The 14,322-nt window shown below is 56.3% G+C and overlaps 2 protein-coding genes across 4 annotated transcripts; both read left to right on the forward strand.

Annotated features, from left to right (window-relative positions):
- The first annotated feature begins 1,580 nt into the window (after window positions 1-1,580).
- Window positions 1,581-7,067, forward strand: LOC125698873 (NACHT, LRR and PYD domains-containing protein 1-like). Of its 3 annotated transcripts, none has more exons than XR_007379353.1 (7): window positions 1,581-1,996; window positions 2,642-2,796; window positions 3,364-3,431; window positions 3,552-3,772; window positions 3,878-4,134; window positions 4,395-4,757; window positions 5,802-7,067. XR_007379353.1 is itself a non-coding variant. In XM_048957780.1 (6 exons), exons 2-6 carry the CDS (start codon window positions 2,680-2,682, stop codon window positions 4,419-4,421), a joined length of 690 nt encoding a protein of 229 aa, XP_048813737.1. In that variant the 5' UTR covers window positions 1,581-1,996; window positions 2,642-2,679; the 3' UTR covers window positions 4,422-5,746. The 3 variants fall into 3 exon arrangements, 1 of the variants encoding a protein (XP_048813737.1); XR_007379354.1 differs by lacking the exon at window positions 5,802-7,067 and having other exon boundaries at window positions 4,395-4,526; window positions 4,601-5,746; XM_048957780.1 differs by lacking the exon at window positions 5,802-7,067 and having other exon boundaries at window positions 4,395-5,746.
- A 5,500-nt stretch (window positions 7,068-12,567) lies between these two features.
- On the forward strand, window positions 12,568-14,319 carry LOC125698559 (G2/M phase-specific E3 ubiquitin-protein ligase-like). The gene is given in 6 exon segments (XM_048957025.1): window positions 12,568-12,763; window positions 13,062-13,153; window positions 13,245-13,343; window positions 13,600-13,724; window positions 13,916-14,104; window positions 14,106-14,319. Coding segments are annotated over 6 exon segments (804 nt in total). The 5' UTR covers window positions 12,568-12,678.
- The last annotated feature ends 3 nt before the right edge of the window (window positions 14,320-14,322 follow it).

Raw genomic sequence — 14,322 nt, forward strand, 5'->3', positions numbered from 1 at the left:
CTCTCTTTATATACTTAATATTTATATATATTTATTTACTAATGACAGTAAAACACATCAATAATAATGTGGTATGAAAACTCCTCTGTTTTAACCCAGCAGCAGTTTTTCCTAGAACAATTATGCTAATTTGCCTTTTTTTTGATTAAAGGAAGGCAATTTGCTTCGCTTAGATAAGTCTTGTCTGCAGCAAACTGTCTGTACCTTTGGCATGCACACAGAACATCAAAACAAACAAAAAAAAAGACTAAGAAAGATCTAGCACCAAAAACTGCTCAATCTGCCCAGGGACGAAGCCGCTCCCGGGTACCAGCCCAGGGATGAAGCTGCTCCCGGGTACCAGCCCAGGGACGAAGCCGCTCCCGGGTACCAGCCCAGGGATGAAGCCGCTCCCGGGTACCAGCCCAGGGATGAAGCTGCTCCCGGGTACCAGCCCAGGGACGAAGCCGCTCCCGGGTACCACGTTGGGCCCCGAGCATCAACAGCCAGCCCCAGTGATGTCGCAGGAGCAGCCATGTGCAAGCCCCAATTGTATCCAAAGTCATCATAGTCCATCACAATAAAACTGAGAGTTCCATCACGCCACTGTCAGTTTTGTTCCTCTCCGCCTTTCCCGAGGTGGGCAGCTGTAGAGGTTGCAACCATGGGGATCCCTTTCCCCCCAGCACCCAACCCACTCCCTCCTCCCTGCGGCCCGGCTCAGGCTGAGCTGGGTTCTGGCCCCGACTCCGGCGGCGTGCAACGTTTCCAACACGCAACGGGAGGCCAGGCTGGCAGCTGCGGCCCCGTCCTGGGGGCGTTTCCGTCCTCTTGGGCACGCCGCTGTGTTTGGGACATGCAGGCAGCCCTGGGGCTGCTGCCGGCTGTGGCGTGGGCCAGGACCTGGCGTTTCCTCCTGCATTCGGGCAGTGCCACAGGTCTGAAGGCTGCTGCTGCTGCTGCTGCTGCTGCTGCTCTGGGGATGCTGCCAGGCAGGGGGTGACGCAGCCCATCGAGCGCGTGAGCCACTCTCCTCTGTCCCAAAGTCCGGCGTCACGCCTCCTGTGCGAGCAGTACCAGTGCTGCCACTGCTTCTAAGCGGGATGGCAACCCTTTACTTACTCGCTCCAACCGCCCAGAGAAACAGCCCGCCGCTCTCTTCCTGCACCCAGTGTGTTCTCCTAACATACCCAGCGCAGCGCGTGACGTTTTGCTGCCGTGCCACAGCCGTCTTGCAGCCCCGAACGCGGTCGCAGCCCCCTTCGCTCTCGCAACACGGCGCGTTAGCGGCCTCGTCTAATTCCAGCTTTGCAAACCTTCCTTCCCACGCCCGCTCCGGGCCCGTCGGCCGCACTCCGCCGCGCACCTAGCGCTCTCCGGCCGGTGTCCCCGCGCCATCCCCCGCCGGCCGGCCCATCTGGGCGCGTTCCCTCCCCCTCCGGCTCTCGCTGGCCGCCGCGCATCCGGGGACGCCCCGCGCGGACTCACGGCGCGGGTGCGGAGCGCGGTCCGCTCGGCGCCTCCGCCCGTCTCCCAGCAACGCGCCCGCCCGCTCGCACGGCCCTCGCGGCTCGCCGTAGCCCGGCGGCGGCGGCGGGGGCGGGGTGCCGGCGGTGCGTGCGGAGCGGCTCCGGTTCAGTTTCAGCCCACGCGCGGCGGTGTGCCGAGCGGGGCCCGGTACAGGGGCTGCTCCCGGCAGCGCGACCTCAGCCGGGGGGGCTCGGCGGAGAGGCCGCGTCCGCGTCCTTGCGGGCCGGGGCCGGGGCCGGCGGCTCGGTGGGAGGCTGCCCGCTTCTGGCCTCGGGGCCGTCTCCGCGTTTGGCACGCGCGGGCAGAGCCGGGGCTGCTGCCGGCCGTGGGTGGGCCGGGACCCGGGCTTTCCTCGTGCGTTCGGGCGGTGCCACGGGTCTGAGGGCTGCCGCTGCTCTGGGGATGCCGCCGGGCTGGCGGTGCTGGCCTTGTCTCCTCGCCCTTGCCGTAATGGGAGGGTGGAGTGCCTAACCGCTTCACCAAGGAGGTGAGTCAGGGCACATCTGCTAAGGAGACCAAAGGTAGTCTGTCTCGGTAGTCGGAGAACTACATCACCCTTCCAATGTCCCCTCCCAATTCCAGTCTGTGCAGTAAGATGTACAAGGGTCCAGACATCCTTGGCATTTGCGTCCCCTCCATCAGTTATGCATTCAGCACTGCAGGATGACACTGTGATTCTACAGTTTTCACAGGCCAAAGCAAGTCCCTCATCCTTTTGCCCAAATGCATTTCTCTTGTTAGGACCTGCTTTGATCTTGAGCAGGGTCTGCTTTGACAGGACAAGGGGAAATAGTTTCAAACTAAAGGAGATTTAGATTTAGATTCTGTAAAAGGAAGAATTTTTTTACACTAAGGTTGGTGAGGCACTGGCACAGGTTGCCCAGGGAGTAGTTGGATGGCCCATTCTTGGAGACAGTGAAAGTCAGATTGAACTGAGCAACCTGATCCAGCTGCAGATGTCCCTGTTCATGGCAGGGGGTTTGGACTAGATAACCTTTAAGGGGCTCTTCCAATTCAAATGATTCTGGGATTCTATGATAACGAGGGAAATGCAAGCACAGAGTGGAGGGGAAGAAGCCATTGCAGATTGTGGGGATGGAGAGATACAGGAGATAACTGTGTTACTTTACAGCAACATCTGGGACCACAGACACAAATTGGAGAAAACTGATGGGAAATCAAAATCTGTTCACACCGTGTGCACCTCCAGAACATCAGCCTCCACAGATGGAGAGTGACAGTGGCACACGCTCAAGTGCCAAATGCATGGCATGTCCCTGGCCAGAGGTAAGGTGCTGGACTCTCCTGCTCTTTTCAGAACAGGGCCACCCTTGCATAATTCCATCTCTGGTGTTGGTCACCAGGGATTCAGGGCCCAGAGCACTTCTGCCATGAGGAAAGCCTGAGAGCACTGGGTTGCCCAGAGGGGTTCTAGAGTTCCTTCTCTGAGGTTCTTCAAAAGCCAGCTGGACACGGGCCTAGGAAACCTGCTCTGGGTGGCCCTGCTGGAGGGTTTGGACTGTGTCATACGATTCTAGAATCATTAAGGTTGGAAGAGACCTCTCAGGTCATTGGGTCCAACCATTAACCTGCCTGAACATGGAATTATCGAACCAAAGAATCACAGATTCATAGAATGACAGAGTCACAGAATTCATGGAATCATGTAGGCTGGAAAAGAGCCATAAGAACAAGTCCAAATATCACCTAACACAACAAGTCCAGCACTATACACTTCCCTAAATGCCTCATCCATACTTCTCTCATATTCCTCCAGAGATGAGGACTTGCTTAAGCAAAACTGTCTCCAACACTGAGCCTAAACATGTCTGTGCTTATCTGTTTCTTCTTCAGGATGACAGGGCAGAAGAAGTGAAGCCAGAGATTACTAGAGGCAAAGAAGGCAAGAAAGAGACATACAGGTGAGCACATGGTGGCTGGGAGTGCCCTGTCCTGAGAAATGGCCAACAGAAGGCAGGGTGATCCCACAGCCAGGCGTTCAGCCTGACAGTCCACTTCTCCTCTCCTTCCATGCTGCACAGAGCTCATTTCCCTCAGGCTGGTTTCTTCCGCTGTGCTGAGACAGAGCTCAAGTTCCTGGTGAGGACAGCCACCACTGTTGAGTACGAGTACTCCTTCTGGGAATGTCACCTGCCTGATGGGATCCCCGCTGGATGGATGGAGGCTGGACTGGTGTTCGACATCCATGCTACGCTGGGTGCTGTCGAGGCCATTCATCTCCTTCATTTCCTGTGTCTCACAGGTAACACAGTGAGGATGATGGCTTGGTGGCTGAAACAGCCCTGGGGGAACATCTGCACTCTCCCCAGTACGACAATTTGATCTGTGACACATTTTGACTATTCAGAAGGAAATGTGAACACATCTGAGATGCGTATCGGCCATGTCCTCAATGGGAACATGCTCCTGGAGAAGCCCAATGCAGTGAAGCCATTCCACACAGAGTTGAGAGATCCCAGTTTCTCCCCCATGGGAGTCATCTTGCTTTCTGCCGCATTCCCCTTCATCTGCGTGCACTCCCTTGTGCTGCTCTACCATGTCATCAGGGCTGCCAACGTCACCCTTCACCTCTACCTCATCCCCAACAACCACGGCCTGGAAAAGGTGAGTGCAGCTCTGATTCCATATTTGATTTTGTGGCTCCGAAGATGGTCATGTTTGCGCAGTCAAGAGATGGGTTCCTCCATGGAGAGATGGGGTTCATGTGCAAAGCAAGCCTTTGGCAAAAAGGCTCCCACAAGTCACGATGCTAATCCTGCCTGCCAGATCTCTTGTAGCTCTTCCTACTCGCTTTCTCTCCTTGCTTTTCTCTCACTTCACCCATCATCATTTCTCCCCATGGTCAATGTACAATCTTTTTGCAGGTGGTGGACAAGGATGAGAAGAGATGAGGCTATTCACTCTTGATGAACAAATCTCCCCAGACCAAACGACTGCTGAACTCTAACACATGATACCGTGCATCTGGTCCTTCACAGGCAGAGATAAACCCTCAAGTGAGTTGGGCCACGTGCCTCACAACTGCTGTGAAGGATGGCAATGCTCTGACACACCAACCTGCTTCTGCCAGGAGCTGAAATTCATCTACCTGACATCAGACAGCCGCCAGCTCCACACCGAGATCTACAACAAAGACCTCCAGCTCTCTTTGCAGCTCTCTTTGATGAAGGTCGCCCAGGAAGGTGAAAAGGAGCGTGACCCGCTGTGGGCTGCCTTCCCGAGGGCAGGTAGGAAGGACATGATTGCAGTCCTGGGTTCAGTGAGGCCTGAAATGAGGCCTTAAGTTTGGTAAGGGAGCAGGACTTGCTGACATCTGTCAGGGTGTGTGTCCAAGCCTCCTTTTTTCAATCTGGTACCTTCCACTCTCCTTTTTGCTCTTCTCTAGGGGACATTGAGCCTCCAGCTGCCTCTTTTCCTCCTTCGTACTCAGGTGTGTTCTTCCTTTAGGGGGAGTGGGTTTGGCCTGGAGGTCCAGGTCTTGGTCAATCCAGTGTGGAGAGAGAGTTTCTTTGTTCTCCCTAACGTACCCCAGAGAGCTGGAGGGGAAGGCCATGAGGCCATGATGTCAAATCAGAAAGAATACTTCAGAAACCTAGGTAGAGATTGAGGTGAGGAGGACTGGGATGAGTTCTGCCTTTGGGCTGTTCCCTTGTGCAAAGTCTTGGCAGAAGAGGAAGATACAAGATGGTTTAATCTGCCATGCCAAGAGCAAACAAGAAGCAGTGATAAGCATCTTTCAGTCTTAGCAAAGGTGGGATGTTTCCTACTTAGCAGCAGCACCCAACCACTCACTCTTCTATCGTAGCAGGTATCATGGTTTTGTGATTTTTGGTTTCCGGTATTCCATATCATAACATCATGTGGGGCACTGGGAGTTTAACTGTTAATGCTCAAGTCCTGGGTACCTGCTCAGAAGAGAAGGAAAACTGCATTCCCCAGGGGACCTTGTGGTCAGGGAGAGGAGATTTAACTCCTGGCAAGGTCACCTGATGTGCTCTTTTTCGTCTGCTCGTGGTCGTGGGCGCTGCTCCGTTCTCCCTGCTGCTCAACTGGACTGCGCATCTCACCTCAGCGTTGTGGTGAGGCCTATCCACCTTTCGGACATTCTCTCTCTCATTATATTTGATTTATTAGCTTCAATTCTGATTATATTGTATTATAGTGTGTTATCTTGCATTCCAATAATATATTTAGTAAATTAGTTTGTTTCTCCTCAGATCAGTGCCGCTGTTTTTAATTATTTTGGGGTCCCCTGTTTCCCTTTTCCGAAGGCGCGGATCTGCAGATCCCTCCGCCCCGCTCGTCACGGAACCAGCCCGTAAACCGTTGACAGCAGGGCTGCATTTTGTGGAGCAGCACCGAGAGCAGCTGATCCAACGTGTGACATCAGTCAGCAGTGCCCTGAACCGGCTGTACGGGCACGTCCTGAGCAATGAGCGGTACCAGAACATCCGAGCAGTGTCCACCATGCAGGAGCAGATGCGGCTCCTCTACAGCTTCACACCCAGATAGGACGTCGCCTGCAAGGATCTCTTCCTGGATGCTCTGAAGGATACCAACAGTCACCTCATCCAGAACCTCCAGGGACAGTAAAAACCATCTCAGGGAGGTTCTGAGTGAGCTCAGCTCATGGACGCCTTGGGGAAGATGAGCCCTTGGATGGGCTCTAAATGACTCAGGGAGCCCAGAGCTTGGGTAGTCTTTAACCCAACCAACCTGCAGGAGATCCCCCTTAGCACCCCCTTAGTCCCCGTTGCCACAGCGCTGACCCCAGAACCATCCTGTTATCCCATCAGGGACCAGGTTCATGCACCAGCATGAACCTCTGTGTGCCAGCACATGGAGCCATAACCTTCACAGAGGTTTCCATCCTAATTCCGCAGAACAAGGAGCTTAGCAATCTTTTGCTAAGGCAGCACCACCCAAGATAGAAGCACAGTTACTCCTACATGGATGTTATATAAAAGAGATGATCACAAGGTGATCTCTTTTTATAGTTTCTAATTGGGTACTTGGTTTCATCTTTTCTGGGCTTGCTCTTTCTGGGACTGGAAGATTCTGTCTCATTACAATCTCATTTTCATACTGATGGTACATGCTTTATCACATAATTAGCCCTCAATGAGCCGAAAGACCAATTTCAGGGCAATTTTCCTTCCTTGCTGACACCAGAGTATTATCACTTTTGACACACTTGGGGCTGAATTGTTCCCTTTTCACTCATTCTTCCCATATTTGTCATCAATTTTTCCCACTTTTCTGTCCTCGGTGGACAACTTTGAGACTCTGAACCCGTTGTTTTTCCCTTTCACTTTTCTTCGGTGGACTCTGGGAGCAATGCATTAGCAGCAATTGCTTCCAGAGGTAAAGAGATGTACAGGGACAGTTTTCCCTATCATCATTTAATTCATTTCATTTAAATTGACCTTTGTGGTTCAGCCATTCAGTTCTTGTAATTCCCAAACACACCAGGGCAGGGAATTATCCCTCCAATAATAACCTCCAACAGTGTGAGAAGATCAACATTAAAAGTACCAAATTCTGGCAGTATCAAATGCTTATTGACAAAATTCCACTGTTGCATTGGCCTCAAGGGAGCGGGAGGTGGTAATATCCATGATACACAAGGTCATCTGGGATATCGGCGACATCAGGCTCAAGCTGCAAGATTGGGGGCTGGGTCTGGCAGAGTGGGGCCTGAGGAGGTGGGTTCTACACGGGATTATATGGTCTCCATGGGGGCTTCATGAGGTATAGGTTGTAGTGGGGCTAGTCTCCAAGGGTTATGGGGTCCCCATGGGGGAATAGGGTCTCCACAAGATACAGGTTGTCAATAAGATGGGGCTTTCATTTGTTACAAGGTTTGTGTGGAAGTTAGGGCCTCCAAGGGGCGGATCTACCAAGTGTTCATACAGTCTGCATGGGATACAGGGGGGTCAGCAGAACTGCTGTCCTGGACTTCTGGAGGGCAGACATCAAGCTGTTTAGAGCAGCCACGTCCAAACCATGGCCCAGCACAGCTTGCATTGCAATGCAGCCTGCTCATCAGTGTGCTATGAACCTGATCCGGGCTGAAAGCAGGGACAGGGAGGGCACAGCGCAGCGCCAGCTCAGGTTACGGCAAACCAGTTTATGCATTTTATTACATTGGCTTACAGTCCTATGAGAACAAAAAAGATGCAGCCATGTTTTCTTTTGTGATAAAGGAATGTGAGAATAGGTTTCAACATAACTGCCTAAAAAAAAAAATCACTAGTTCAGTTGTGACTCCATTTTCTATCGACATGAATACATTCCCTGTGGATTTGCAAGCGGAATCTATAAAGTTGCAATCAAAAATCTGATCATGTCTCTTTACCAAACTTGGATAAGCCCTCTCTGACCAGAGAGAAACACTCCTTATTTCACAATCACACCATACTCATGTCACTGCTGTTTGGCTGTACGTGCATTTGTGAACAAGTGTCTTCAAGGATGAAGCACAGAAAAATTTCATCAAGAATCTCTGACAAACACCTTGACAACTCACTGAGAATTGCAATCACTGCCATTGAATCTGAACTAATATGTTACTTTCACAACAAGGTCATATATCCCACTGGTTTTATATTACTGTTACTTTCTTTTTAATACCTTACAGTAAAAAATCATTAAAAATTGAAGTAACGTTTATTACTTGTGTACATTACCACGACAGGCAGCCGCCTCAGCTCGGGCTTGGCCCAAGGGCTCCTCGAGGCCTTCCAGCAGCTGCATGGCCCCCCTCAAACTGCACTCCAGTGCCTCCGCCACAACCCCCTGCAGCCGCCCCGCGCTTTCCCCCAGTTGCTGCTGCAGCAGTGAGAACATCGCCAGGGACACTGCTGACAGTGGCACTCGGGCCCCATCATCCTCCTCCTCCTGGCTCTTCGACGCCTCCCCTGGGACCTTCTGCCTCGCTCAGGGGGGTTTTGACGTATTTCCCCTGAGCTCTGTCTGCGAGCTGCTCTCCAAGGCCGCGTCCAGCATCAGCGTGGGGGAAAGGCGGGTAGCCATGGTGTGGGAGAGGGGAACAAGAGGAAGAAGAGAAGTCGAGAGGAGATGGACTCCATTAGGCATGCAGGCCGCGTACCACTGGCAGACCCTCGTCCCGAGTCCAACAGGAACACCCCAAAAAACAGCCCCGTGCTGCCCTCAGCCCCGCGAGAGCCCCATTTCCCCCAACCCCCAGTCACAAGCGACCTCCAAAACGCGCCCAGGCCTTCACGGCTCCACCGAGACGCCCCATACCCATGCGGGACCCCGCAAGTCCCCAGGATCCACAGCCCAGCCCCACAAGGACCCCCATTCCGCATCCCGAGCCCCGGAGCCATCCCCAGCCTCACACCGCAGCCCCCCCACCCCGCTCACGTGACACGCAGCCCGCGCACCGCGCGTCGCCTAATGATGACGTCACGCAGCCGCACGGCCCACGCCCTGGCGCGCCCTCACTCGGCATGGCGGGCCGGGCACTGCCGGACGAAACGCGCACGCACGCGGCAGAAGGCCGCCAGTGGCCGCCCGTGGAGAGGAAGCCCGCCCTGAAGTTGAGTGACGGCGGCGGCAACCAATCGGCTCTGCGGAGCCGGGGGGGGAGGGCGGTAGCCGGGGAAGAGCCAATAACGGTCGCAGACGTTCCGCAGCTCCCCGCCCCGCTCCCTGCGGTGCCGTACAGTGCGCCGTAGTCGCAGCGCTCCAGTCAGAGCCGCCGGCTCTGTAAAGTAGAGGGTGGCCATCCTGCTTAGAAGCAGTGGCAGCACTGGTACTGCTCGCACAGGAGGCGTGACGCCGGAATTTGGGACAGAGGAGTGTGGCTCACGCGCTCGATGGGCTGCGTCACCCCCTGCGGGGCGGCATCCCCAGAGCAGCAGCAGCCTTCAGACCTGTGGCACTGCCCGAATGCAGGAGGAAATGCCGGGTCCTGGCCCATGCCACAGCCGGCAGCAGCCCCAGGGTTGTTGTCCCAAAAATAGCGGCGTGCCCAAGAGGACGGAAACGCCCCCAGGACGGGGCCGCAGCTGCCAGCCTGGCCTCCCGTTGCGTGTTGGAAACATTGCACGCCGCCGGAGTCAGGGCCAGAACCCAGCTCAGCCTGAGCCGGGCCGCAGGGAGGAGGGAGTGGGTTGGGTGCTGGGGGAAAGGGATCCCCATGGTTGCAACCTCTACAGCTGCTCACCTCGGGAAAGGCAGAGAGGAACAAAACTGACAGTGGCATGATGGAACTCTCAGTTTTATTGTGATGGACTATGATGACTTTGGATACAATTGGAGCTTGCACATGGCTGCTCCTGCGACATCATTGGGGCTGGCTGTTGATGTTCGGGGCCCAGCGTGGTACCCGGGAGCGGCTTCGTCCCTGGGCTGGTACCCGGGAGCGGCTTCGCCCCTGGGCTGGTCCTTGCCGCCTGGAGCAGCTCCTGCAGCATCTTCGGGGCTGGCTGCGGGTCTCTGCAGCCCGATGTTCAAGAGGGGAGCGGCTTCGAGTCCGGGCCCGCCCTAGCTGTCTGGACCGGCTTCCATCCGCTGCTGTGGAAGCCCTTGAGGACCGCGGTGCTCCCCGTCTTGTGCATCTGTTGGTGCCACTCTCAGCACTTTGGGTTGGTGCCTGCCTGCTCCCACGTGTTTGCCGTCTTCGGGGTTGGCTTGGAGAATCTGGGGCCCGACGCTGCAAGGGAGAGCGGCTTCTTGTCTGGGCCCGCTGCCCCTGTCTGCACCGGAGGTTGTAGCCAACTGCAGGGGAGTTCCTTGAGGACTCTGATGTCCCCTGGCTGGCAGAGTTTAGGGCGCTGCTCCCGGCAATTGGGGCAGCATTATGGCTACTCCCACGGTGTTCTTGGGGCTCATTAAAGCCATTTTCATCCCGGTGTAGACGTGGGCGGATTCTCCTCCGGTCTGTCCTGCGCTGCCTGGACAGGCCGCCGCTCTCAGGCACGCGGGAACAGTCAGCTGGCCCCAATGGTGCCTGGCTGGTGGTGCTGGAGCTGCTCCTCTCTGGTGTCGCAGGGCCTTGGGATGGCTCCATTTCCTGCTGGCTGATGGTGCTGTAGCCAGGAAGATCTGAGTTGCTGCCGGAGGCTGTAAGGGGAGGCAGGAAGGTGAGCAGGATGGAATTACAGCCACGGGGTGGAACTGGCTCCCATTTGTCCAGGGCTAGAGGGATTTGAGCAAGGCCGCTCTGAGCAGCCGCTGCCAGGCCTTGCCTGGCCCCAGCCCAGCAGCACATGTCCGTTTGCCTCTTACCAGTGCCCTCTCCAGCACAGGCGTTGCACTCCCAGCTGGCTGTGCTCTGACTCAAGTTGGAACAGCGCCGATGAGTGCGTTGCGCAGCACAGGAGCTGCAGAGGAGCAGCTGCCAGGGCCTGGGGAAACCAAGGGGTTGTGGCCATGAGGACAAAGTGATCTGAGCCAGGGAGTGACCGGCATGGCTCTGGTGCTCAGTCCGCGCTGCCCCAGGCTGTGGCGAGGCCGTGATCCCACGCAGAGCCCCAGAGGGCTGCTGAGGCAACTCACCCCTCTCCCTCTGCGTGCTCCCTGCCGCGTGGGTAACAGCAGTCACTGGCATCGCATCTCCTGTGCCTCTCTAGTAGTGCTGCATAGGCGTTGTTGTCCTCTAGTGTCATCTCTTCTCTTCTGCCAGAGAAGGGATGGAATGTGATGAGCACCCGCTGCTCCAGGACTAAAACTAATCCAAGGAATCCCTCCCCCTCCACCCTGTCTCCAGTTCGAGATTCCCAATGATGCTGAGGGCCATGTTGATGGCTGCAAAGGACCTGGCCTGCTGGGACAGTCCCTTACAAAGGACAGCTCATGTGCCCTCACATCTATATCACATTTATATTGCCTTCTACACCTTTATAAAGACCATTGGCAAATAGCTGTACAAGAGGAAAGAGCATGATCTTGTTAGGGCAGGAAGCAGGGAATCCCTGGTCAGAGGAAGGTGTCAGGAGCCACGTGGGAACTCACCGCACAAAGAGTATGGAAATAGAATCCACCGTTCTCTACTTTGTGCCCAAGGATGCTTGAATCCTCATCCACTTGGCCACACAGCACGCATGCTGGAGAAGGGAGAGTAACAGCAGTGAGCGCCTTGCGGCCGTGCCAGCTGAGGGGCAGGGCCAGAGGCTGAGGAGAGGAAGAGGCATTGCAGGCCCAGTGGTGCCAGCAGCCAGCCACAGCTCAGCCGCGGCCGCTTGGCCAAGGAGCAGAGCGGCACGGCCTGCCCCCGCCTGCCCTCTCCACCGCAGGCAGACCCCCAGCCCCCCTGCTGGGGTTGCTCAGTCGAGAGGAAGCTCAGGGGAGGCCTCACCACTCCGTACAACTCTCTGGAAGGAGGTTGTAGAGAGGGGGGGTCAGCCTCTTCTCCCAGGTAACAGCGATGGGACGAGGGTGAACGGCCTCCAGTTGCACCAGGGGAACCCTGTTGGACCTTAGGAAGAACGTCTTTGCTAAAAGAGCAGTCGGGCACTGGCACAGCTGCCCGGGGAGCTGGGGGAGTCAGCCTCCGTGGAGGCGTTCCAGAACCGTGGGGATGTGGCACTGAGGGACATGGGCAGGTGGGGGGTGGGACTTGGTCATCTTAGAGCTCTTTGCCAACCATAGGGATTCTGTGATCCTGTGAATCGAGTCATTTATTGTAACGAGAGGTAATGAGCAGCAAACAACCAAAAAGTCATGGAAACACGTAAACACTTGATTGGGATACTGATGGAGCCACAGGCCCGGCAGCACTCAGGTGGGGCCAGGAGGGTGGACGTGACGCCCAGTGCCTTCAGCAGCACCAACACGCTGGGCTCCAGTGGGGCTGCGTCCAGCACCGGGCCCCTCGCCCTGCGCTGGCTGCAAGAGCCTCCGCCCTGCTGCCTGGGTGCCCTCAGCCCCTGTGAGGTGTGATGGCATCACAGAGGGTGGCACGGAACGGCCATTGTGACACGCAGGGTGCGGAACAGAGCTGAGGCTGCGGGGCTCAGGCCGAGCTCAGTGCGACCTGGTGAGGTGAGCAGGGAGGAAGGGGCTGCCCAAGGCTGCTCAGGGAGGAAGGTTCCCCAGCGCTCAGGGGCCTGAGCTGAGAACTTAGCCTCGTCCCGCTTCTCCCCTAGGTTGTCACGCGGAGGACGAAGCCCAGCTCTGATGGGACAGACACTCTGCAAGTGGTTGCCGTCACCGCACACGGTGTGTGTGGGGACACAGGAGGCCGCAGGCTCAAGGGAGCCAGGTGAGAGTAAAGAATCCCTGCACGCAGCTCCCCATTGCCGGGCAGAGGGGGGCTGGGGGTCTGCCTGCAGTGGAGAGGGCAGGCGGGGGCAGGCCGTGCCGCTCTGCTCCTTGGCCAAGCAGCCGCGGCTGAGCTGTGGCTGGCTGCTGGCACCGCTGGGCCTGCAATGCCTCTTCCTCTCCTCAGCCTCTGGCCCTGCCCCTCAGCTGGCACGGCCGGCACGGAGCAGCCCCTGGGGCAGCCCCCGGGGACACCTGGCCCCACAAGGTGCTCACTGCTGTTACTCTCCCTTCTCCAGCATGCGTGCTGTGTGGCCGAGTGGATGAGGATTCAAGCATCCTTGGGCACAAAGTAGAGAACGGTGGATTCTATTTCCATACTTTTTGTGCGGTGAGTTCCCACGTGGCTCCTGACACCTTCCTCTGACCAGGGATTCCCTGCTTCCTGCCCTAACAAGATCATGCTCTTTCCTCTTGTACAGCTATTTGCCAATGGTCTTTGTGAACTTGTGGAAGGTAACAGTGAGGCACGTTTTCGCACAGAAGATCTGGTACGCACCATGAGGCAGGCAGAGCAGATGGTGAGCACCGGACCAGAACAGGGAGCTTTGTGACAGGACAGGCATGGCGAGCTTAGCCTGGTCCAAAGAAAGCAATCCCAGCCCTTCCAAGCAGCTCCAAGAGAAATTCCTGCTCTTGCAGACCAGCCCAGTTCACCAGGCAGCTCTGCAGAGTGCCACCCAGCCCTGCCCTCATCCTGTTCCCTGCCCAGAGGTGTGGGGTCTGCTGCGTAGGCCCTGGGGCTGCTGCTGATGGGGGCTGCTCTGCTCTTTCCAGCTCTGCTTCGTTTGTGGCAATCTGGGGGCCAGCATTACCTGCGCAGATCCAGGCTGTGACCGCAGCTTCCATTTCCCCTGCGCCTTGGAGGGTGAATGCATCACCCAGTACACTGGAGAGTTCAGGTAAGGGCTGCCAGTCATTGCCTGTGGGCCTCCAACCCCTGCTGTCAGCACCAGCCAAAGAAGCCAGGAACGCGCTGTGACACCTCCCAGCAGCCTGACAGAGCCACAGCCAAGGCCTGGGGCTCTTTCCTGTTCCTCTGCCCCTTCTCACAGCACTTCTCACCTTGCCCATCCCTCCCATCTTCCCCCAGGTCCTTCTGCTGGGAGCACCGCCCACATCAGGCAGTGGAGGCAGCACCTGTGCAGGACACGACCTGCATTTTCTGCATGGAGCCCATGGATGACAGCAGGTCATACAGCACCATGGTGTGCCCAGCCTGCAAACAAGCCTGGTTCCACCGGGCCTGCATCCAGGTAGGAGCCCTCTCCTCACCCCATGGGCACCACAGGTGCTCAGCAGCATCAGGCCCGTCTCACACACACGTTTTTCGTGTTTCTGCTGCAGAAACAGGCTCTGTGCACAGGGATTTATCGCTTCCAGTGCCCCCTCTGCAGAGACTGGGTCGGGTTTATTCCAGAGATGCTCTTTATGGGGATCCGAATCCCATTCAGGTTGGTGTCTTTCAGCCAGCTCTTGAGATGTGAGGGCACATGAGCT

This window comes from Lagopus muta, chromosome 11 (assembly GCF_023343835.1).
Source record: "Lagopus muta isolate bLagMut1 chromosome 11, bLagMut1 primary, whole genome shotgun sequence".
NCBI lineage: Eukaryota > Metazoa > Chordata > Aves > Galliformes > Phasianidae > Lagopus > Lagopus muta.

Bases quoted from the DNA above. Each gene is read 5' to 3' on its own strand.
- LOC125698873 (XM_048957780.1), top strand. From the start codon at position 2,680: ATGGGAAATCAAAATCTGTTCACACCGTGTGCACCTCCAGAACATCAG. The intron at 2,797-3,363 runs GTAAGGTGCTGG...TTTCTTCTTCAG, and splicing joins TGGCATGTCCCTGGCCAGAG to GATGACAGGGCAGAAGAAGT. The intron at 4,135-4,394 runs GTGAGTGCAGCT...ATCTTTTTGCAG, and splicing joins ACAACCACGGCCTGGAAAAG to GTGGTGGACAAGGATGAGAA.